This window comes from Oncorhynchus gorbuscha, linkage group LG23 (genome assembly GCF_021184085.1).
Source record: "Oncorhynchus gorbuscha isolate QuinsamMale2020 ecotype Even-year linkage group LG23, OgorEven_v1.0, whole genome shotgun sequence".
NCBI classification, from domain to species: Eukaryota; Metazoa; Chordata; class Actinopteri; order Salmoniformes; family Salmonidae; genus Oncorhynchus; species Oncorhynchus gorbuscha.
Genome location: NC_060195.1, coordinates 62,112,273 through 62,139,652, shown reverse-complemented (window position 1 = coordinate 62,139,652; position 27,380 = coordinate 62,112,273). Strand labels below are relative to the sequence as shown.

Genomic DNA, 27,380 nt, shown 5'->3' with positions numbered 1-27,380 from the left:
GCAGTAATGTACTGCTATATAAACAGCAGTAATGTACTGCTATATAAACAGCAGTAATGTTCTGCTATATAAACAGCAGTAATGTACTGCTATATAAACACCAGTAATGTACTGCTATATAAACACCAACTATATAAACACCAGTAATGTACTGCTATATAAACACCAACTATATAAACACCAGTAATGTACTGCTATATAAACACCAACTATATAAACACCAGTAATGTACTGCTATATAAACACCAACTATATAAACAGCAGTAATGTACTGCTATATAAACAGCAGTAATGTACTGCTATATAAACAGCAGTAATGTACTGCTATATAAACAGCAGTAATGTACTGCTATATAAACACCAGTAATGTACTGCTATATAAACAGCAGTAATGTACTGCTATATAAACACCAGTAATGTACTGCTATATAAACACCAACTATATAAACAGCAGTAATGTACTGCTATATAAACACCAGTAATGTACTGCTATATAAACACCAGTAATGTACTGCTATATAAACACCAGTAATGTACTGCTATATAAACACCAGTAATTTACTGCTATATAAACAGCAGTAATGTACAGCTATATAAACACCAGTAATGTACTGCTATATTAACACCAACTATATAAACAGCAGTAATGTACTGCTATATAAACACCAGTAATGTACTGCTATATAAACACCAGTAATGTACTGCTATATAAACACCAGTAATGTACTGCTATATAAACACCAGTAATGTACTGCTATATAAACACCAGTAATGTACTGCTATATAAACACCAGTAATGTACTGCTACATAAACACCAGTAATGTACTGCTATATAAACACCAGTAATGTACTGCTATATAAACACAATCAATGTACTGCTATATAAACACAATCAATGTACTGCTATATAAACACCAGTAATGTACTGCTATATAAACACCAGTAATGTACTGCTATATAAACACCAGTAATGTACTGCTATATAAACACCAGTAATGTACTGCTATATAAACACCAGTAATGTACTGCTATATAAACACCAGTAATGTACTGCTATATAAACACCAGTAATGTACTGCTATATAAACACCAACTATATAAACACCAGTAATGTCCTGCTATATAAACACCAGTAATGTACTGCTATATAAACACCAGTAATGTACTGCTATATAAACACCAGTAATGTACTGCTATATAAACACCAGTAATGTACTGCTATATAAACACCAGTAATGTACTGCTACATAAACACCAGTAATGTACTGCTACATAAACACCAGTAATGTACTGCTATATAAACACCAACTATATAAACACCAGTAATGTACTGCTATATAAACACCAGTAATGTACTGCTATATAAACACCAACTATATAAACACCAGTAATGTCCTGCTATATAAACACCAGTAATGTACTGCTACATAAACACCAGTAATGTACTGCTACATAAACACCAGTAATGTACTGCTATATAAACACCAACTATATAAACACCAGTAATGTACTGCTATATAAACACCAGTAATGTACTGCTATATAAACACCAGTAATGTACTGCTATATAAACACCAGTAATGTACTGCTACATAAACACCAGTAATGTACTGCTATATAAACACCAACTATATAAACACCAGTAATGTACTGCTATATAAACACCAGTAATGTACTGCTATATAAACACCAGTAATGTACTGCTATATAAACACCAGTAATGTACTGCTACATAAACACCAGTAATGTACTGCTATATAAACACCAACTATATAAACACCAGTAATGTACTGCTATATAAACACCAGTAATGTTCTGCTATGTAAACACTAGTAATTTACTGCTATATAAACACCAGTAATTTACTAGGTGCTTTAATGTTTTCTGTAATATTCCTCCTTTCTTTCTCGCTCTGTTTTCTTTGTCCTTCCACAACTCCTGTGACCTACATAATAATGAACATCTCTTCAGAACACATTGATTATCCTGGTCATATTCAGTTTGGTCGTAGTTTATCAACCCAACAAATTCTGAAAGCTCCTACTTTCTTCCACGTTTTCTCCCCCTCTCCCTCCTTCTCTCTACCCACCCACACACTCCTACTCTCTACCCACCCACGCCTTCTCTCTACCCACCCACCCACTCCTTCTCTCTACCCACCCACTCCTTCTCTCTACCCACCCACACACTCCTTCTCTCTACCCACCCACGCCTTCTCTACCCACCCACCCACTCCTTCTCTCTACCCACCCACTCCTTCTCTCTACCCACCCTCCCACTCCTTCTCTCTACCCACCCACTCCTTCTCTCTACCCACCCACTCCTTCTCTCTACCCACCCACTCCTTCTCTCTACCCACCCACCCACTCCTTCTCTCTACCCACCCACCCACTCCTTCTCTCTACCCACCCACCCACTCCTTCTCTCTACCCACCCTCCCACTCCTTCTCTCTACCCACCCACTCCGTCTCTCTACCCACCCTCCCACTCCGTCTCTCTACCCACCCTCCCACTCCTTCTCTCTACCCACCCACCCACTCCTTCTCTCTACCCACCCACTCCTTCTCTCTACCCACCCACCCACTCCTTCTCTCTACCCACCCACTCCTTCTCTCTACCCACCCACCCACTCCTTCTCTCTACCCACCCTCCCACTCCTTCTCTCTAACCACCCTCCCACTCCTTCTCTCTACCCACCCACTCCTTCTCTCTACCCACCCACCCACTCCTCTCTACCCACACACTCCTCTCTACCCACCCTCCCACTCTTTCTCTCTACCCACCCACCCACTCCTTCTCTCTACCCACCCACCCACTCCTTCTCTCTACCCACCCACTCCTTCTCTCTACCCACCCTCCCACTCCTTCTCTCTACCCACCCTCCCACTCCTTCTCTCTACCCACCCACCCACTCCTTCTCTCTACCCACCCACCCACTCCTTCTCTCTACCCACCCTCCCACTCCTCTCTACCCACCCTCCCACTCCTTCTCTCTACCCACCCACCCACTCCTTCTCTCTACCCACCCTCCCACTCCTTCTCTTTCTCTTCCCCTCTATCCCATCTATGCCCTTCCCCTTCCTCACCCCACTTCACCCCTCTCTCTCTTCTGGTGTAGAAGTGTCACTGAACTGATATAGGTTGAAACACAGTTCTCTCCCTGTGTTGTCTGATTAATGCCAGACATGAATAGATGTGGTGTCTTGTTGAACTGCATATATACCTCTACACACACATATTCACATACACATAAACCCTCATCTGCTGTTTGTCTTGTGCAGCGGGCCAGTGGGAGGTGGTGTACAGCGGCCCCGCTACAGAGTGTGTGTGTGAAGAACTGACGCCCGGCACAGTTTACCGCCTGCGAGTGTGTAGCATCAGTACCGGTGGACACAGCCAGGTGAAACACACACACACACACACACACACACACACACACACACACACACACACACACACACACACACACACACACACACACACACACACACACACACACACACAAACACACACACACACACACACACACACACACACACACACATTTAATCACACAATTAATCAATTGACCTTCCCATGATCCTCTGTGTTCTGCCAGTGTTCCTTCAGCATTCCGGTTCGGACTTTGAGCGTTGTCCCCGAACCCTGCCAACCGCCCAGGATCGTGGGTAAAGCCAAACACAAGGAAGTACAGTTAGAATGGGGTAAACACACACACACACACACACACACACACACACACACACACACACACACACACACACACACACACACACACACACACACACACACACACACACACACACACACACACAGTGTATTTTACTGTCTGGAAGGTCAAATCAACCTTTGGTTGTTCTCTGCTCTTCACTGCGCCCAACCTAATACACCTGATTACGACCTTGTTACAACACACACACACACACACACACACACACACACACACACACACACACACACACACACACACACACACACACACACACACACACACACACACACACACACACACACACACACACACACACACACACACACACACACACACACACACACACACACTGTGTGCACCAGCTCTAAGAAACCTAATTCACTTTAATTCAGCTTTATTGCGACTCTAATGCAGCCTATCTAAACCTTAATGTAGCCTAATGTAGTCTAATTCAGCTGCATTCTATGTGATTTAAGTAGTTAGAATCGGGCAGGCCTCAATATAATGTGGCAAATGTTCCTCATTAAGATGTGTGTGTGTTTATGCCCGTGCGCGTGTGTGTGCTGGAGACTAACACTCCCCATTAAAAAACAGACTGAAGGACAATTGAGTAGACTGTGTTCTCTCTCTCATTTTCAATCTCCCTCTTTCCCCCCTTTATTCTCTCTCTCTCTGCGTCACACCATAAAGCTGTCTGAAACACATAGAGAACACTAATGAGTGGATGAAAAGACAGTTAGTTCAAACCCTCCCTCTGTTCTGCTGTGTTTGACTAGGTGCTGCAGCTTGTTATACTAGATTCAAATGTTTGTCTTCTTCCTCTCTCTCACTACCCCTCTCTTTTTCTCTCTTTCTCCCTACCCCTCTCCCTACTCCTCTCACTACCCTCTCTCTTTCTCTCTCTCTCTTTCTCTCTCTCCCCCTACTCCCCTCTCTCTCTCTCTCTCTCCCTACCCCTCTCACTACCCCTCTCTTTTTCTCTCTCTCTCTATACGTCTTTCACTACCTCTCTCTCTCTCTCTCTCTCTCTCTCTCTCTCTCTCTCTCTCTCTCTCTCTCTCTCTCTCCGTCTCTTTCTCTCTCTCTCTCTCTCTCTCTCTCCCTGTCTCTCTCTCTACCTCTCTCTCTCTCACTACCCCTCTCTATTCCTCTCTATACCTCTTTTTCTCTCTCTAACTCTGTCTCTCTCCCCTTCTCTTTCTCTCGTTCTCCTCTGACCCTCCCCCTCCTCTTCCAGACGCCCTGACGTCAGAAGGTGTGTGTGAGGAGTGTGTGTTCAGTCTGGAGATGACATCATCAGAGGACGACGCTGAGTCCAGTGAGATATACAATGGGACAGAGCTGCAGTGCAGTGTGGGTAGCCTGCTGCCGGGGGCAACCTACAACTTCAGACTGAGGGCTGCCAACGAGGCTGGGGTGAGACACACACACAAACACACACCCTAATGAACGCTGACCAGAAGCAGGCAGACAAACATTATCTAGTCTAATTGATGCGATCAGTCCATCCCTGAGTGCTATTCAGACTTAGTTCAAGTGGTACTCAAACACACACACACACACACACACACACACACACACACACACACACACACACACACACACACACACACACACACACACACACACACACACACACACACACACACACACACACACACACACACACACACACACACACACACACACACACACACACACACACACACACACAGACACACACACACACACACACACGGTCTGATCAAAGTAGCAAACTGATAAGTGCTCATCAAAAACGAGGACATACAGAGGAACAAACAGAAAGTCGACTGGAGACCAATTCTCCCAGCAGCTGGTATTTAGTCCAATCAGACAGTCTTCAGTTCACTGCTCTGATCAACCATCTGCTGCAGCCTCTATCTATTCTACAGCCATGTCAAGGCACTCTGCCCCATTTAGCAATCATAGAAATGATTTGAATGCAGGAATAGTCATGCTCGAAAAGTCATGTTTGATTGATTAAAGTTTCATATGCGCCCGATCTGAGCTGAGCCTAAATCTAATTCAATGGTTGATCAAACAGACTTTATCATTTGTGAGCCTGCTACTAGAATTGTTTTTATTTTTCCTATAATGTTGCTCTTGTGTTTCCTGCCATGTGACATGTATGCTTCCTGCCATGTGTCATGTATGCTTCCTGCCATGTGACCTGTATGCGTCCTGTCATGTGACCTATGTGTTTCATGTCATGTGACCGGTATGTTTCCTGCCACATGACCAGTGTGTTTCCTGTTTACTTCCTGCAGTTCGGAGAGTACTCTGAGGCAGTGGAGGTGACGACAGCAGCGGGTCCTCCAGGCCAGTGTGTGGCGCCACTCATCACTCTGAACAACACCACCTGTCTAACAGTCAGCTGGGAGGTACTATCTATCTAGCTTCTTTACACCCTGTCTACAATTCCATCTATAACAGAGACAATATGAACTTCAGTCTGCCTCCAAATAACAAGAGAGAGGGGTAGAGAGAGAGTAGAGAGAGAGAGTAGAGAGAGAGTAGAGAGAGGGGTAGAGAGAGAGTAGAGAGAGGGGTAGAGAGAGAGTAGAGAGAGAGAGGGGTAGAGAGAGAGAGAGAGAGAGAGAGAGTAGAGAGGGGTAGAGAGAGAGAGTAGAGAGGGGTAGAGAGAGAGAGTGGAGAGGGGTAGAGAGAGGACAAGGGGTAGAGAGAGAGTAGAGAGGGGTAGAGAGTAGAGAAAGAGAGAGGTAAAGAGAGAGAGAGAGTAGAGAGGGGTAGACAGAGGGTAGAAAGAGAGGACAAACATTACCTCCAAATAACAAGAGAGAGTAGAGAGAGGGGTAGAGAGAGAAAGAGAGGAGAGGGGTAGAGAGAGGGTTAGAGAGAGGGAGAGAGGGGTAGAGAGAGAGAGTGGAGAGGGGTAGAGAGAGGACAAACATTACCTCCAAATAACGAGAGAGAGAGTAGAGAGGGGGTAGAGAGAGAGAGAGAAAGTAGAGAGGGGGTAAAGAGAGAGAGAAAGTAGAGAGGGGTAGAGAGAGAGAGAAAGTAGAGAGAGAGAAAGTAGAGAGGTGTAGAGAGAGAGAGAGAGAAAGTAGAGAGGGGTAGAGAGAGAGAGAAGGTAGAGAGAGAGAGAGAAAGTAGAGAGAGAGAAAGTAGAGAGAGAGAGAGAAAGTAGAGAGGGGTAGAGAGAGAGAGAGAGGTAGAGAGAGTAGAGAGGGGGTAGAGAGAGAGAGAAAGTAGAAAGGGGTAGAGAGAGAGAGAGAGTAGAGAGGGGTAGAGAGAGAGAGTAGAGAGGGGTAGAGAGAGAGAGTGGAGAGGGGTAGAGAGAGGACAAGGGGTAGAGAGAGAGTAGAGAGGGGTAGAGAGTAGAGAAAGAGAGAGGTAAAGAGAGAGAGAGAGTAGAGAGGGGTAGACAGAGGGTAGAAAGAGAGGACAAACATTACCTCCAAATAACAAGAGAGAGTAGAGAGAGGGGTAGAGAGAGAAAGAGAGGAGAGGGGTAGAGAGAGGGTTAGAGAGAGGGAGAGAGGGGTAGAGAGAGAGAGTGGAGAGGGGTAGAGAGAGGACAAACATTACCTCCAAATAACGAGAGAGAGAGAGTAGAGAGGGGGTAGAGAGAGAGAGAGAAAGTAGAGAGGGGGTAAAGAGAGAGAGAAAGTAGAGAGGGGTAGAGAGAGAGAGAAAGTAGAGAGAGAGAAAGTAGAGAGGTGTAGAGAGAGAGAGAGAGAAAGTAGAGAGGGGTAGAGAGAGAGAGAAGGTAGAGAGAGAGAGAGAAAGTAGAGAGAGAGAAAGTAGAGAGAGAGAGAGAAAGTAGAGAGGGGTAGAGAGAGAGAGAGAGGTAGAGAGAGTAGAGAGGGGGTAGAGAGAGAGAGAAAGTAGAAAGGGGTAGAGAGAGAGAGAGGTAGAGAGAGTAGAGAGGGGTAGAGAGAGGTAGAGAAAGTAGAGAGGGGGTAGAGAGAGAGAGAAAGTAGAGAGAGAGAAAGTAGAGAGGGGTAGAGAGAGAGAGAGAGGTAGAGAGAGAAAGTAGAGAAGGGGGTAGAGAGAGAGAGAAAGTAGAGAGAGAGAGAAAGTAGAGAGAGAGAAAGTAGAGAGGGGTAGAGAGAGAGAGAAAGTAGAGAGAGAAAGTAGAGAGGGGTAGAGAGAGAGAGAGGTAGAGAAAGTAGAGAAGGGGGTAGAGAGAGAGAGAAAGTAGAGAGGGGTAGAGAGAGAGAGAGAGGTAGAGAGAGAGAAAGTAGAGAGAGAGAAAGTAGAGAGGGTAGAGAGAGAGAGAGAGAGAGAGAGAGAGAGAGAGAGAGAGTAGAGAAGGGGGTAGAGAGAGAGAGAAAGTAGAGAGGGGTAGAGAGAGAGGTAGAGAGAGTAGAGAGGGGGTAGAGAGAGAGAGAGAAAGTAGAGAGAGAGAGAGAAAGTAGAGAGGGGGTAGAGAGAGAGAGAGGAAGTAGAGAGGGGTAGATATAGAGAGAAAGTAGAGAGAGAGAAAGTAGAGAGGGGTAGAGAGAGAGAAAGTAGAGAGGGGTAGAGAGAGAGAAAGTAGAGAGAGAGAAAGTAGATAGAGGGGTAGAGAGAGTAGAGAGAGGGGTTGAGAGAGGGAGAGAGGGGTAGAGAGAGAGTGGAGAGGGGTAGAGAGAGGACAAACATTACCTCCAAATAACGAGAGAGAGAGAGAGTAGAGAGGGGGTAGAGAGAGAGAGAGAGAGAGAGAAGGTAGAGAGGGGGTAGAGAGAGAGAAAAAGTAGAGAAAGTAGAGAGAGAGAGAAAGTAGAGAGAGAGAAAGTAGAGAGGGGTAGAGAGAGAGAGAAAGTAGAGAGGGGTAGAGAGAGAGAGAGGTAGAGAAAGTAGAGAAGGGGGTAGAGAGAGAGAGAAAGTAGAGAGGGGTAGAGAGAGAGAGAGAGGTAGAGAGAGTAGAGAGAGAGAAAGTAGAGAGGGGTAGAGAGAGAGAGAGAGAGAGGTAGAGAGAGAAAGTAGAGAAGGGGGTAGAGAGAGAGAGAAAGTAGAGAGGGGTAGAGAGAGAGAGAGAGAGAGAGAGGTAGAGAGAGTAGAGAGGGGGTAGAGAGAGAGAGAGAGAAAGTAGAGAGAGAGAGAGAAAGTAGAGAGGGGGTAGAGAGAGAGAGAGGAAGTAGAGAGGGGTAGATATAGAGAGAAAGTAGAGAGAGAGAAAGTAGAGAGGGGTAGAGAGAGAGAGAAAGTAGAGAGGGGTAGAGAGAGAGAAAGTAGAGAGAGAGAGAGAGAGAGAGAAAGTAGAGAGAGAGAAAGTAGATAGAGGGGTAGAGAGAGTAGAGAGAGGGGTTGAGAGAGGGAGAGAGGGGTAGAGAGAGAGTGGAGAGGGGTAGAGAGAGGACAAACATTACCTCCAAATAACGAGAGAGAGAGAGAGAGTAGAGAGGGGGTAGAGAGAGAGAGAGAGAAAGTAGAGAGAGAGAGAACGTAGAGAGGGGGTAGAGAGAGAGAGAAAGTAGAGAGAGAGAGAGAAAGTAGAGAGGGGGTAGAGAGAGAGAGAAAGTAGAGAAAGTAGAGAGAGAGAAAGTAGAGAGGGGGTAGAGAGAGAGAGAGAAAGTAGAGAGAGAGAGAAAGTAGAGAGAGAGAAGGTAGAGAGGGGGTAGAGAGAGAGAGAAAGTAGAGAGAGAGAGAAAGTAGAGAGAGAGAGAAAGTAGAGAGAGAGAGAGAAAGTAGAGAGAGAGAAAGTAGAGAGAGAGAGAGAAAGTAGAGAGAGAGAAAGTAGAGAGAGAGAGAGAGAAAGTAGAGAGAGAGAAAGTAGAGAGGGGGTAGAGAGAGAGAGAGAAAGTAGAGAGAGAGAAAGTAGAGAGAGAGAAAGTAGAGAGAGAGAAAGTAGAGAGGGGGTAGAGAGAGAGAGAAAGTAGAGAGAGAGAGAGAAAGTAGAGAGGGGGTAGAGAGAGAGAAAGTAGAGAGAGAGAGAGAAAGTAGAGAGGGGGTAGAGAGAGAGAGAAAGTAGAGAGAGAGAGAAAGTAGAGAGGGGTAGAGAGAGAGAGAAAGTAGTGAGAGAGAGAGAAAGTAGAGAGAGAGAAAGTAGAGAGGGGGTAGAGAGAGAGAGAAAGTAGAGAGAGAGAAAGTACAGAGGGGGTAGAGAGAGAGAGAAAGTAGAGAGAGAAAGTAGAGAGGGGGTAGAGAGAGAGAGAAAGTAGAGAGAGAGAGAAAGTAGAGAGAGGGGTAGAGATAGAGAGAAAGTAGAGAGAGGGGTAGAGAGAGAGTAGAGAGGGGTAGAGAGATTGAAAGTAGAGCTAGAGAGAGAGTAGAGGTAGAGAGAGAGAAAGTAGATAGAGAGTAGAGAGAGGGGTTGAGAGAAAGAAAGTAGAGAGAGGTAGAGAGGGAGAAAGTAGAGAGAGAAAAAAAATAGTTCCCGGAGAGTTTACATGAGTCTCGTGTCTGATTGGATGTTTGGTTCCTTCCTGTTCTGTGTGTTTCTCCTGTGTTGTAATCTGGTGTGTGTTCTAAAACGTTCTGTGTTGTGTTTCTCCTGTGTTCTAATCTGGTCATGTGTTCTAAGACGTTCTGTGTTGTGGTTGTGTGTGTTTCTCCTGTGTTCTAATCTGTGTGTTTTCTAAGACGTTCTGTGTTGTGGTTGTGTGTGTTTCTCCCGTGTTCTAATCTGGTCACGTGTTCTAAGACGTTCTGTGTTGTGGTTATGTGTGTTGTAGAGTCCTGAAGGATCAGGCTCTGACATCTCAGAGTATCGCCTGGACTGGTCCAGGGAGGAGGAGCCTATGGAGCTGATCTACTGTGGACCAGAGACCCAGTGTGAAGTATCAGACCTGACCCCCGCAACACACTACTGCTGTAGACTACAGGTACACACACTACTGCTGTAGACTACAGGTACACACACACTACTGCTGTAGACTACAGGTACACACACACTACTGCTGTAGACTACAGGTATACACACACACTACTGCTGTAGACTACAGGTACACACACTACTGCTGTAGACTACAGGTATACACACACACTACTGCTGTAGACTACAGGTACACACACTACTGCTGTAGACTACAGGTACACACACTACTGCTGTAGACTACAGGTACACACACACACTACTGCTGTAGACTACAGGTACACACACACTACTGCTGTAGACTACAGGTACACACACTACTGCTGTAGACTACAGGTACACACACTACTGCTGTAGACTACAGGTACACACACACTACTGCTGTAGACTACAGGTACACACACACTACTGCTGTAGACTACAGGTACACACACACTACTGCTGTAGACTACAGGTACACACACACTACTGCTGTAGACTACAGGTACACACACTACTGCTGTAGACTACAGGTACACACACACTACTGCTGTAGACTACAGGTACACACACACTACTGCTGTAGACTACAGGTACACACACACTACTGCTGTAGACTACAGGTACACACACACTACTGCTGTAGACTACAGGTACACACACACTACTGCTGTACTGCTGTAGACTACAGGTACACACACACTACTGCTGTAGACTACAGGTACACACACACACTACTGCTGTAGACTACAGGTACACACACACACTACTGCTGTAGACTACAGGTACACACACACTACTGCTGTAGACTACAGGTACACACACACTACTGCTGTAGACTACAGGTACACACACACTACTGCTGTAGACTACAGGTACACACACACTACTGCTGTAGACTACAGGTATACACACACACTACTGCTGTAGACTACAGGTACACACACACTACTGCTGTAGACTACAGGTACACACACACTACTGCTGTAGACTACAGGTACACACACACTACTGCTGTAGACTACAGGTACACACACACTACTGCTGTAGACTACAGGTACACACACTACTGCTGTAGACTACAGGTACACACACACTACTGCTGTAGACTACAGGTACACACACACACTACTGCTGTACGCTACAGGTGCACACACACACTACTGCTGTAGACTACAGGTACACACACTACTGCTGTAGACTACAGGTATACACACACTACTGCTGTAGACTACAGGTACACACACACTACTGCTGTAGACTACAGGTACACACACACTACTGCTGTAGACTACAGGTACACACACACTACTGCTGTAGACTACAGGTACACACACACTACTGCTGTAGACTACAGGTACACACACATTACTGCTGTAGACTACAGGTACACACACACACTACTGCTGTAGACTACAGGTATACACACACACTACTGCTGTAGACTACAGGTACACACACACTACTGCTGTAGACTACAGGTACACACACACTACTGCTGTAGACTACAGGTACACACACACTACTGCTGTAGACTACAGGTACACACACACTACTGCTGTAGACTACAGGTACACACACACTACTGCTGTAGACTACAGGTACACACACACTACTGCTGTAGACTACAGGTACACACACACTACTGCTGTAGACTACAGGTACACACACACTACTGCTGTAAACTACAGGTACACACACACTACTGCTGTAGACTACAGGTACACACACACTACTGCTGTAGACTACAGGTACACACACACTACTGCTGTAGACTACAGGTACACACACACATTACAGCTGTAGACTCCAGGTACACACACACTACTGCTGTAGACTACAGGTACACACACACTACTGCTGTAGACTACAGGTACACACACACATTACTGCTGTAGACTACAGGTACACACACACACACTACTGCTGTAGACTACAGGTATACACACACACTACTGCTGTAGACTACAGGTACACACACACTACTGCTGTAGACTACAGGTACACACACACATTACTGCTGTAGACTACAGGTACACACACACTACTGCTGTAGACTACAGGTACACACACATTACTGCTGTAGACTACAGGTACACACACACATTACTGCTGTAGACTACAGGTACACACACACATTACTGCTGTAGACTACAGGTACACACACACTACTGCTGTAGACTACAGGTACACACACACATTACTGCTGTAGACTACAGGTACACACACTACTGCTGTAGACTACAGGTACACACACATTACTGCTGTAGACTACAGGTATACACACACTACTGCTGTAGACTACAGGTACACACACACTGCTGTACTATTACTGCTGTAGACTACAGGTACACACACATTACTGCTGTAGACTACAGGTACACACACACACTATTTCTGTAGACTACAGGTATACACACATTACTGCTGTAGACTACAGGTATACACACACTACTGCTGTAGACCACAGGTACATACACATACACATTACTGCTGTAGACTACAGGTACACACACATTACTGCTGTAGATTACAGGTACACACACACACATTACTGCTGTAGACTACAGGTATACACACACTACTGCTGTAGACTACAGGTACACACACACACACTATTGTTGTAGATTACAGGTACACACACACAGACTACAGGTACTACTGCTGTAGACTACAGGTATACACACACACTACTGCTGTAGACTACAGGTACACACACACTACTGCTGTAGACTACAGGTACACACACACTACTGCTGTAGACTACAGGTACACACACACTACTGCTGTAGACTACAGGTACACACACACACTACTGCTGTAGACTACAGGTACACACACACACTACTGCTGTAGACTACAGGTACACACACACTACTGCTGTAGACTACAGGTACACACACACTACTGCTGTAGACTACAGGTACACACACACTACTGCTGTAGACTACAGGTACACACACACTACTGCTGTAGACTACAGGTACACACACACTACTGCTGTAGACTACAGGTACACACACACTACTGCTGTAGACTACAGGTACACACACACTACTGCTGTAGACTACAGGTACACACACACTACTGCTGTAGACTACAGGTACACACACACTACTGCTGTAGACTACAGGTACACACACACTACTGCTGTAGACTACAGGTACACACACACTACTGCTGTAGACTACAGGTACACACACACTACTGCTGTAGACTACAGGTACACACACACTACTGCTGTAGACTACAGGTACACACACACTACTGCTGTAGACTACAGGTACACACACACTACTGCTGTAGACTACAGGTACACACACACACTACTGCTGTAGACTACAGGTACACACACACTACTGCTGTAGACTACAGGTACACACACACTACTGCTGTAGACTACAGGTATACACACACACACTACTGCTGTAGACTACAGGTACACACACTACTGCTGTAGACTACAGGTACACACACACTACTGCTGTAGACTACAGGTACACACACACTACTGCTGTAGACTACAGGTATACACACACACTACTGCTGTAGACTACAGGTACACACACTACTGCTGTAGACTACAGGTACACACACACACTACTGCTGTAGACTACAGGTACACACACTACTGCTGTAGACTACAGGTACACACACTACTGCTGTAGACTACAGGTACACACACACTACTGCTGTAGACTACAGGTACACACACACACTACTGCTGTAGACTACAGGTACACACACTACTGCTGTAGACTACAGGTATACACACACTACTGCTGTAGACTACAGGTACACACACACTACTGCTGTAGACTACAGGTACACACACACTACTGCTGTAGACTACAGGTACACACACACTACTGCTGTAGACTACAGGTACACACACACTACTGCTGTAGACTACAGGTACACACACACTTACTGCTGTAGACTACAGGTACACACACACACTACTGCTGTAGACTACAGGTACACACACACTACTGCTGTAGACTACAGGTACACACACACTACTGCTGTAGACTACAGGTACACACACACTACTGCTGTAGACTACAGGTACACACACACTACTGCTGTAGACTACAGGTACACACACACTACTGCTGTAGACTACAGGTACACACACACACTACTGCTGTAGACTACAGGTACACACACACTACTGCTGTAGACTACAGGTACACACACACTACTGCTGTAGACTACAGGTACACACACACTACTGCTGTAAACTACAGGTACACACACACTACTGCTGTAGACTACAGGTACACACACACTACTGCTGTAGACTACAGGTACACACACTACTGCTGTAGACTACAGGTACACACACTACTGCTGTAGACTACAGGTACACACACACACTACTGCTGTAGACTACAGGTGCACACACACACTACTGCTGTAGACTACAGGTACACACACTACTGCTGTAGACTACAGGTATACACACACTACTGCTGTAGACTACAGGTACACACACACTACTGCTGTAGACTACAGGTACACACACACTACTGCTGTAGACTACAGGTACACACACACTACTGCTGTAGACTACAGGTACACACACACTACTGCTGTAGACTACAGGTACACACACATTACTGCTGTAGACTACAGGTACACACACACACTACTGCTGTAGACTACAGGTATACACACACACTACTGCTGTAGACTACAGGTACACACACACTACTACAGGTACTGCTGTAGACTACAGGTACACACACACTACTGCTGTAGACTACAGGTACACACACACTACTGCTGTAGACTACAGGTACACACACACTACTGCTGTAAGACTACAGGTACACACTGACTACAGGTACACACACACTACTGCTGTAGACTACAGGTACACACACACTACTGCTGTAGACTACAGGTACACACACACTACTGCTGTAGACTACAGGTACACACACACTACTGCTGTAAACTACAGGTACACACACACTACTGCTGTAGACTACAGGTACACACACACTACTGCTGTAGACTACAGGTACACACACACTACTGCTGTAGACTACAGGTACACACACACATTACAGCTGTAGACTACAGGTACACACACACTACTGCTGTAGACTACAGGTACACACACACTACTGCTGTAGACTACAGGTACACACACACATTACTGCTGTAGACTACAGGTACACACACACACACTACTGCTGTAGACTACAGGTATACACACACTACTGCTGTAGACTACAGGTACACACACACTACTGCTGTAGACTACAGGTACACACACACATTACTGCTGTAGACTACAGGTACACACACACTACTGCTGTAGACTACAGGTACACACACACTACTGCTGTAGACTACAGGTACACACACACATTACTGCTGTAGACTACAGGTACACACACACTTACTGCTGTAGACTACAGGTACACACACACTACTGCTGTAGACTACAGGTACACACACACTACTGCTGTAGACACATTACTACTGCTGTAGACTACAGGTACACACACTACTGCTGTAGACTACAGGTACACACACACTACTGCTGTAGACTACAGGTATACACACACTACTGCTGTAGACTACAGGTACACACACATACACATTACTGCTGTAGACTACAGGTACACACACATTACTGCTGTAGACTACAGGTACACACACACACTATTTCTGTAGACTACAGGTATACACACACATTACTGCTGTAGACTACAGGTATACACACACTACTGCTGTAGACTACAGGTACATACACATACACTACAGGTTACTGCTGTAGACTACAGGTACACACACATTACTGCTGTAGATTACAGGTACACACACACATTACTGCTGTAGACTACAGGTATACACACACTACTGCTGTAGACTACAGGTACACACACACACACTATTGTTGTAGATTACAGGTACACACACACACACTACTGCTGTAGACTACAGGTACACACACATACACATTACTGCTGTAGACTACAGGTACACATACATTACTGCTGTAGATTACAGGTACACACACACACACTATTGCTGTAGATTACAGGTACACACACACACTACTGCTGTAGACTACAGGTATACACACACACTACTGCTGTAGACTACAGGTACACACACACACACTATTGCTGTAGACTACAGGTACACACACACACTATTGCTGTAGGCTACAGGTACACACACACACACTACTGCTGTAGACTACAGGTACACACACACACACTACTGCTGTAGACTACAGGTACACACACACACTACTGCTGTAGACTACAGGTACACACACACACACTACTGCTGTAGACTACATGTACACATACACACACTACTGCTGTAGACTACAGGTACACACACACTACTGCTGTAGACTACAGGTACACACACACTACTGCTGTAGACTACAGGTACACACACTCTACTGCTGTAGACTACAGGTACACACACACTACTGCTGTAGACTACAGGTACACACACACTACTGCTGTAGACTACAGGTACACACACACATTACTGCTGTAGACTACAGGTACACACACACTACTGCTGTAGACTACAGGTACACACACACTACTGCTGTAGACTACAGGTACACACACACATTACTGATGTAGACTACAGGTACACACACACACTACTGCTGTAGACTACAGGTATACACACACACTACTGCTGTAGACTACAGGTACACACACACACTACTGCTGTAGACTACAGGTACACACACACATTTCTGCTGTATACTACAGGTACACACACACTACTGCTGTAGACTACAGGTACACACACATTACTGCTGTAGACTACAGGTACACACACACATTACTGCTGTAGACTACAGGTACACACACACTACTGCTGTAGACTACAGGTACACACACACATTACTGCTGTAGACTACAGGTACACACACATTACTGCTGTAGACTACAGGTACACACACTACTGCTGTAGACTACAGGTACACACACATTACTGCTGTAGACTACAGGTATACACACACTACTGCTGTAGAATACAGGTACACACACATACACATTACTGCTGTAGACTACAGGTACACACACATACACACACACTACTGCTGTAGACTACAGGTACACACACACACACTACTGCTGTAGACTACAGGTACACACACACACTACTGCTGTAGACTACAGGTACACACACACATTACTGCTGTAGACTACAGGTATACACACACTACTGCTGTAGACTACAGGTACACACACACTACTGCTGTAGACTACAGGTACACACACATACACATTACTGCTGTAGACTACAGGTACACACACATTACTGCTGTAGATTACAGGTACACACACACTACTGCTGTAGACTACAGGTATACAAACACTACTGCTGTAGACTACAGGTACACACACACACACTATTGTTGTAGATTACAGGTACACACACACACACTACTGCTGTAGACTACAGGTACACACACACTACTGCTGTAGACTACAGGTACACACACACTACTGCTGTAGACTACAGGTACACACACACTACTGCTGTAGACTACAGGTACACACACACTACTGCTGTAGACTACAGGTACACACACACTACTGCTGTAGACTACAGGTACACACACACTACTGCTGTAAACTACAGGTACACACACACTACTGCTGTAGACTACAGGTACACACACACTACTGCTGTAGACTACAGGTACACACACACTACTGCTGTAGACTACAGGTACACACACACATTACAGCTGTAGACTCCAGGTACACACACACTACTGCTGTAGACTACAGGTACACACACACTACTGCTGTAGACTACAGGTACACACACACATTACTGCTGTAGACTACAGGTACACACACACACACTACTGCTGTAGACTACAGGTATACACACACACTACTGCTGTAGACTACAGGTACACACACACTACTGCTGTAGACTACAGGTACACACACACATTACTGCTGTAGACTACAGGTACACACACACTACTGCTGTAGACTACAGGTACACACACATTACTGCTGTAGACTACAGGTACACACACACATTACTGCTGTAGACTACAGGTACACACACACATTACTGCTGTAGACTACAGGTACACACACACTACTGCTGTAGACTACAGGTACACACACACATTACTGCTGTAGACTACAGGTACACACACTACTGCTGTAGACTACAGGTACACACACATTACTGCTGTAGACTACAGGTATACACACACTACTGCTGTAGACTACAGGTACACACACATACACATTACTGCTGTAGACTACAGGTACACACACATTACTGCTGTAGACTACAGGTACACACACACACTATTTCTGTAGACTACAGGTATACACACATTACTGCTGTAGACTACAGGTATACACACACTACTGCTGTAGACCACAGGTACATACACATACACATTACTGCTGTAGACTACAGGTACACACACATTACTGCTGTAGATTACAGGTACACACACACACATTACTGCTGTAGACTACAGGTATACACACACTACTGCTGTAGACTACAGGTACACACACACACACTATTGTTGTAGATTACAGGTACACACACACACACTACTGCTGTAGACTACAGGTATACACACACACTACTGCTGTAGACTACAGGTACACACACACTACTGCTGTAGACTACAGGTACACACACACTACTGCTGTAGACTACAGGTACACACACACTACTGCTGTAGACTACAGGTACACACACACACTACTGCTGTAGACTACAGGTACACACACACACTACTGCTGTAGACTACAGGTACACACACACTACTGCTGTAGACTACAGGTACACACACACTACTGCTGTAGACTACAGGTACACACACACTACTGCTGTAGACTACAGGTACACACACACTACTGCTGTAGACTACAGGTACACACACACTACTGCTGTAGACTACAGGTACACACACACTACTGCTGTAGACTACATGTACACACACACTACTGCTGTAGACTACAGGTACACACACACTATTGCTGTAGACTACAGGTACACACACACTACTGCTGTAGACTACAGGTACACACACACTACTGCTGTAGACTACAGGTACACACACACTACTGCTGTAGACTACAGGTACACACACACTACTGCTGTAGACTACAGGTACACACACACTACTGCTGTAGACTACAGGTACACACACACTACTGCTGTAGACTACAGGTACACACACACTACTGCTGTAGACTACAGGTACACACACACACTACTGCTGTAGACTACAGGTACACACACACTACTGCTGTAGACTACAGGTACACACACACTACTGCTGTAGACTACAGGTATACACACACACTACTGCTGTAGACTACAGGTACACACACTACTGCTGTAGACTACAGGTACACACACACTACTGCTGTAGACTACAGGTACACACACACTACTGCTGTAGACTACAGGTATACACACACACTACTGCTGTAGACTACAGGTACACACACTACTGCTGTAGACTACAGGTATACACACACACTACTGCTGTAGACTACAGGTACACACACTACTGCTGTAGACTACAGGTACACACACTACTGCTGTAGACTACAGGTACACACACACACTACTGCTGTAGACTACAGGTACACACACACACTACTGCTGTAGACTACAGGTACACACACTACTGCTGTAGACTACAGGTATACACACACTACTGCTGTAGACTACAGGTACACACACACTACTGCTGTAGACTACAGGTACACACACACTACTGCTGTAGACTACAGGTACACACACACTACTGCTGTAGACTACAGGTACACACACACTACTGCTGTAGACTACAGGTACACACACATTACTGCTGTAGACTACAGGTACACACACACTACTGCTGTAGACTACAGGTACACACACACTACTGCTGTAGACTACAGGTACACACACACTACTGCTGTAGACTACAGGTACACACACACTACTGCTGTAGACTACAGGTACACACACACTACTGCTGTAGACTACAGGTACACACACATTACTGCTGTAGACTACAGGTACACACACACACTACTGCTGTAGACTACAGGTATACACACACACTACTGCTGTAGACTACAGGTACACACACACTACTGCTGTAGACTACAGGTACACACACACTACTGCTGTAAACTACAGGTACACACACACTACTGCTGTAGACTACAGGTACACACACACTACTGCTGTAGACTACAGGTACACACACTACTGCTGTAGACTACAGGTACACACACTACTGCTGTAGACTACAGGTACACACACACACTACTGCTGTAGACTACAGGTGCACACACACACTACTGCTGTAGACTACAGGTACACACACTACTGCTGTAGACTACAGGTATACACACACTACTGCTGTAGACTACAGGTACACACACACTACTGCTGTAGACTACAGGTACACACACACTACTGCTGTAGACTACAGGTACACACACACTACTGCTGTAGACTACAGGTACACACACACTACTGCTGTAGACTACAGGTACACACACATTACTGCTGTAGACTACAGGTACACACACACACTACTGCTGTAGACTACAGGTATACACACACACTACTGCTGTAGACTACAGGTACACACACACTACTGCTGTAGACTACAGGTACACACACACTACTGCTGTAGACTACAGGTACACACACACTACTGCTGTAGACTACAGGTACACACACACTACTGCTGTAGACTACAGGTACACACACACTACTGCTGTAGACTACAGGTACACACACACTACTGCTGTAGACTACAGGTACACACACACTACTGCTGTAGACTACAGGTACACACACACTACTGCTGTAAACTACAGGTACACACACACTACTGCTGTAGACTACAGGTACACACACACTACTGCTGTAGACTACAGGTACACACACACTACTGCTGTAGACTACAGGTACACACACACATTACAGCTGTAGACTCCAGGTACACACACACTACTGCTGTAGACTACAGGTACACACACACTACTGCTGTAGACTACAGGTACACACACACATTACTGCTGTAGACTACAGGTACACACACACACACTACTGCTGTAGACTACAGGTATACACACACACTACTGCTGTAGACTACAGGTACACACACACTACTGCTGTAGACTACAGGTACACACACACATTACTGCTGTAGACTACAGGTACACACACACTACTGCTGTAGACTACAGGTACACACACATTACTGCTGTAGACTACAGGTACACACACACATTACTGCTGTAGACTACAGGTACACACACACATTACTGCTGTAGACTACAGGTACACACACACTACTGCTGTAGACTACAGGTACACACACACATTACTGCTGTAGACTACAGGTACACACACTACTGCTGTAGACTACAGGTACACACACATTACTGCTGTAGACTACAGGTATACACACACTACTGCTGTAGACTACAGGTACACACACATACACATTACTGCTGTAGACTACAGGTACACACACATTACTGCTGTAGACTACAGGTACACACACACACTATTTCTGTAGACTACAGGTATACACACATTACTGCTGTAGACTACAGGTATACACACACTACTGCTGTAGACCACAGGTACATACACATACACATTACTGCTGTAGACTACAGGTACACACACATTACTGCTGTAGATTACAGGTACACACACACACATTACTGCTGTAGACTACAGGTATACACACACTACTGCTGTAGACTACAGGTACACACACACACACTATTGTTGTAGATTACAGGTACACACACACACACTACTGCTGTAGACTACAGGTATACACACACACTACTGCTGTAGACTACAGGTACACACACACTACTGCTGTAGACTACAGGTACACACACACTACTGCTGTAGACTACAGGTACACACACACTACTGCTGTAGACTACAGGTACACACACACTACTGCTGTAGACTACAGGTACACACACACTACTGCTGTAGACTACAGGTACACACACACTACTGCTGTAGACTACATGTACACACACACTACTGCTGTAGACTACAGGTACACACACACTATTGCTGTAGACTACAGGTACACACACACTACTGCTGTAGACTACAGGTACACACACACTACTGCTGTAGACTACAGGTACACACACACTACTGCTGTAGACTACAGGTACACACACACTACTGCTGTAGACTACAGGTACACACACACTACTGCTGTAGACTACAGGTACACACACACACTACTGCTGTAGACTACAGGTACACACACACTACTGCTGTAGACTACAGGTACACACACACTACTGCTGTAGACTACAGGTACACACACACACATTACTGCTGTAGACTACAGGTACACACACACACACTACTGCTGTAGACTACAGCTATACACACACACTACTGCTGTAGACTACAGGTACACACACACTACTGCTGTAGACTACAGGTACACACACACATTACTGCTGTAGACTACAGGTACACACACATTACTGCTGTAGACTACAGGTACACACACATTACTGCTGTAGACTACAGGTACACACACACACACTATTGCTGTAGACTACAGGTATACACACATTACTGCTGTAGACTACAGGTATACACACACTACTGCTGTAGACTACAGGTACACACACATACACATTACTGCTGTAGACTACAGGTACACATACATTACTGCTGTAGATTACAGGTACACACACACACACTATTGCTGTAGATTACAGGTACACACACACACTACTGCTGTAGACTACAGGTATACACACACACTACTGCTGTAGACTACAGGTACACACACACACACTATTGCTGTAGACTACAGGTACACACACACACTATTGCTGTAGGCTACAGGTACACACACACACACTACTGCTGTAGACTACAGGTACACACACACACACTACTGCTGTAGACTACAGGTACACACACACACTACTGCTGTAGACTACAGGTACACACACACACACTACTGCTGTAGACTACATGTACACATACACACACTACTGCTGTAGACTACAGGTACACACACACTACTGCTGTAGACTACAGGTACACACACACTACTGCTGTAGACTACAGGTACACACACTCTACTGCTGTAGACTACAGGTACACACACACTACTGCTGTAGACTACAGGTACACACACACTACTGCTGTAGACTACAGGTACACACACACATTACTGCTGTAGACTACAGGTACACACACACTACTGCTGTAGACTACAGGTACACACACACATTACTGATGTAGACTACAGGTACACACACACACTACTGCTGTAGACTACAGGTATACACACACACTACTGCTGTAGACTACAGGTACACACACACACTACTGCTGTAGACTACAGGTACACACACACATTTCTGCTGTATACTACAGGTACACACACACTACTGCTGTAGACTACAGGTACACACACATTACTGCTGTAGACTACAGGTACACACACACATTACTGCTGTAGACTACAGGTACACACACACTACTGCTGTAGACTACAGGTACACACACACATTACTGCTGTAGACTACAGGTACACACACATTACTGCTGTAGACTACAGGTACACACACTACTGCTGTAGACTACAGGTACACACACATTACTGCTGTAGACTACAGGTATACACACACTACTGCTGTAGAATACAGGTACACACACATACACATTACTGCTGTAGACTACAGGTACACACACATACACACACACTACTGCTGTAGACTACAGGTACACACACACACACTACTGCTGTAGACTACAGGTACACACACACACTACTGCTGTAGACTACAGGTACACACACACATTACTGCTGTAGACTACAGGTATACACACACTACTGCTGTAGACTACAGGTACACACACACTACTGCTGTAGACTACAGGTACACACACATACACATTACTGCTGTAGACTACAGGTACACACACATTACTGCTGTAGATTACAGGTACACACACACTACTGCTGTAGACTACAGGTATACAAACACTACTGCTGTAGACTACAGGTACACACACATACACATTACTGCTGTAGACTACAGGTACACACACATTACTGCTGTAGACTACAGGTATACACACACTACTGCTGTAGACTACAGGTACACACACACTACTGCTGTAGACTACAGGTACACACACATTACTGCTGTAGACTACAGGTATACACACATACACACTACTGCTGTAGACTACAGGTACACACACACTACTGCTGTAGACTACAGGTACACACACACTACTGCTGTAGACTACAGGTATACACACATACACACTACTGCTGTAGACTACAGGTATACACACATACACATTACTGCTGTAGACTACAGGTACACACACACTACTGCTGTAGACTACAGGTACACACACATACACACTACTGCTGTAGACTACAGGTATACACACATACACACTACTGCTGTAGACTACAGGTACACACACACACTACTGCTGTAGACTACAGGTACACACACACACTACTGCTGTAGACTACAGGTACACACACACACTACTGCTGTAGACTACAGGTATACACACACTACTGCTGTAGACTACAGGTACACACACACACTACTGCTGTAGACTACAGGTACACACACACTACTGCTGTAGACTACAGGTACACACACACTACTGCTGTAGACTACAGGTACACACACACACATTACTGCTGTAGACTACAGGTACACACACACACACTACTGCTGTAGACTACAGCTATACACACACACTACTGCTGTAGACTACAGGTACACACACACTACTGCTGTAGACTACAGGTACACACACACATTACTGCTGTAGACTACAGGTACACACACATTACTGCTGTAGACTACAGGTACACACACATTACTGCTGTAGACTACAGGTACACACACACACACTATTGCTGTAGACTACAGGTATACACACATTACTGCTGTAGACTACAGGTATACACACACTACTGCTGTAGACTACAGGTACACACACGTACACATTACTGCTGTAGACTACAGGTACACATACATTACTGCTGTAGATTACAGGTACACACACACACACTATTGCTGTAGATTACAGGTACACACACACACTACTGCTGTAGACTACAGGTATACACACACACTACTGCTGTAGACTACAGGTACACACACACACACTATTGCTGTAGACTACAGGTACACACACACACTATTGCTGTAGACTACAGGTACACACACACACACACTACTGCTGTAGACTACAGGTACACACACACACACTACTGCTGTAGACTACAGGTACACACACACACTACTGCTGTAGACTACAGGTACACACACACACACTACTGCTGTAGACTACAGGTACACACACACTACTGCTGTAGACTACAGGTACACACACACTACTGCTGTAGACTACAGGTACACACACACTACTGCTGTAGACTACAGGTACACACACTCTACTGCTGTAGACTACAGGTACACACACACTACTGCTGTAGACTACAGGTACACACACACTACTGCTGTAGACTACAGGTACACACACACATTACTGCTGTAGACTACAGGTACACACACACTACTGCTGTAGACTACAGGTACACACACACTACTGCTGTAGACTACAGGTACACACACACATTACTGATGTAGACTACAGGTACACACACACACTACTGCTGTAGACTACAGGTATACACACACACTACTGCTGTAGACTACAGGTACACACACACACTACTGATGTAGACTACAGGTACACACACACACTACTGCTGTAGACTACAGGTACACACACACTACTGCTGTAGACTACAGGTACACACACATTACTGCTGTAGACTACAGGTACACACACACATTACTGCTGTAGACTACAGGTACACACACACTACTGCTGTAGACTACAGGTACACACACACATTACTGCTGTAGACTACAGGTACACACACATTACTGCTGTAGACTACAGGCACACACACATTACTGCTGTAGACTACAGGTACACACACACTACTGCTGTAGACTACAGGTACACACACACATTACTGCTGTAGACTACAGGTACACACACATTACTGCTGTAGACTACAGGTACACACACTACTGCTGTAGACTACAGGTACACACACATTACTGCTGTAGACTACAGGTATACACACACTACTGCTGTAGAATACAGGTACACACACACATTACTGCTGTAGACTACAGGTACACACACTACTGCTGTAGACTACAGGTACACACACATTACTGCTGTAGACTACAGGTATACACACATTACTGCTGTAGACTACAGGTACACACACATACACACACACTACTGCTGTAGACTACAGGTACACACACACACACTACTGCTGTAGACTACAGGTACACACACACACTACTGCTGTAGACTACAGGTACACACACACATTACTGCTGTAGACTACAGGTATACACACACTACTGCTGTAGACTACAGGTACACACACACTACTGCTGTAGACTACAGGTACATACACATACACATTACTGCTGTAGACTACAGGTACACACACATTACTGCTGTAGATTACAGGTACACACACACTACTGCTGTAGACTACAGGTATACAAACACTACTGCTGTAGACTACAGGTACACACACATACACATTACTGCTGTAGACTACAGGTACACACACATTACTGCTGTAGACTACAGGTATACACACACTACTGCTGTAGACTACAGGTACACACACACTACTGCTGTAGACTACAGGTACACACACATTACTGCTGTAGACTACAGGTATACACACATACACACTACTGCTGTAGACTACAGGTACACACACACTACTGCTGTAGACTACAGGT

General features: G+C 45.2%; 1 protein-coding gene across 1 annotated transcript in view; it reads left to right on the top strand.

Annotated features, from left to right (window-relative positions):
- Nucleotides 1-27,380, top strand: part of LOC124010710 (fibronectin type III domain-containing protein 3B-like) — a 187,474-nt gene that overhangs the window by 127,893 nt on the left and 32,201 nt on the right. Inside the window, 5 exon segments of the mRNA XM_046323359.1 lie at nucleotides 3,283-3,401; nucleotides 3,600-3,705; nucleotides 4,951-5,129; nucleotides 6,002-6,115; nucleotides 10,361-10,510. Of these exon segments, the coding sequence (XP_046179315.1) occupies nucleotides 3,283-3,401; nucleotides 3,600-3,705; nucleotides 4,951-5,129; nucleotides 6,002-6,115; nucleotides 10,361-10,510 (668 nt within the window).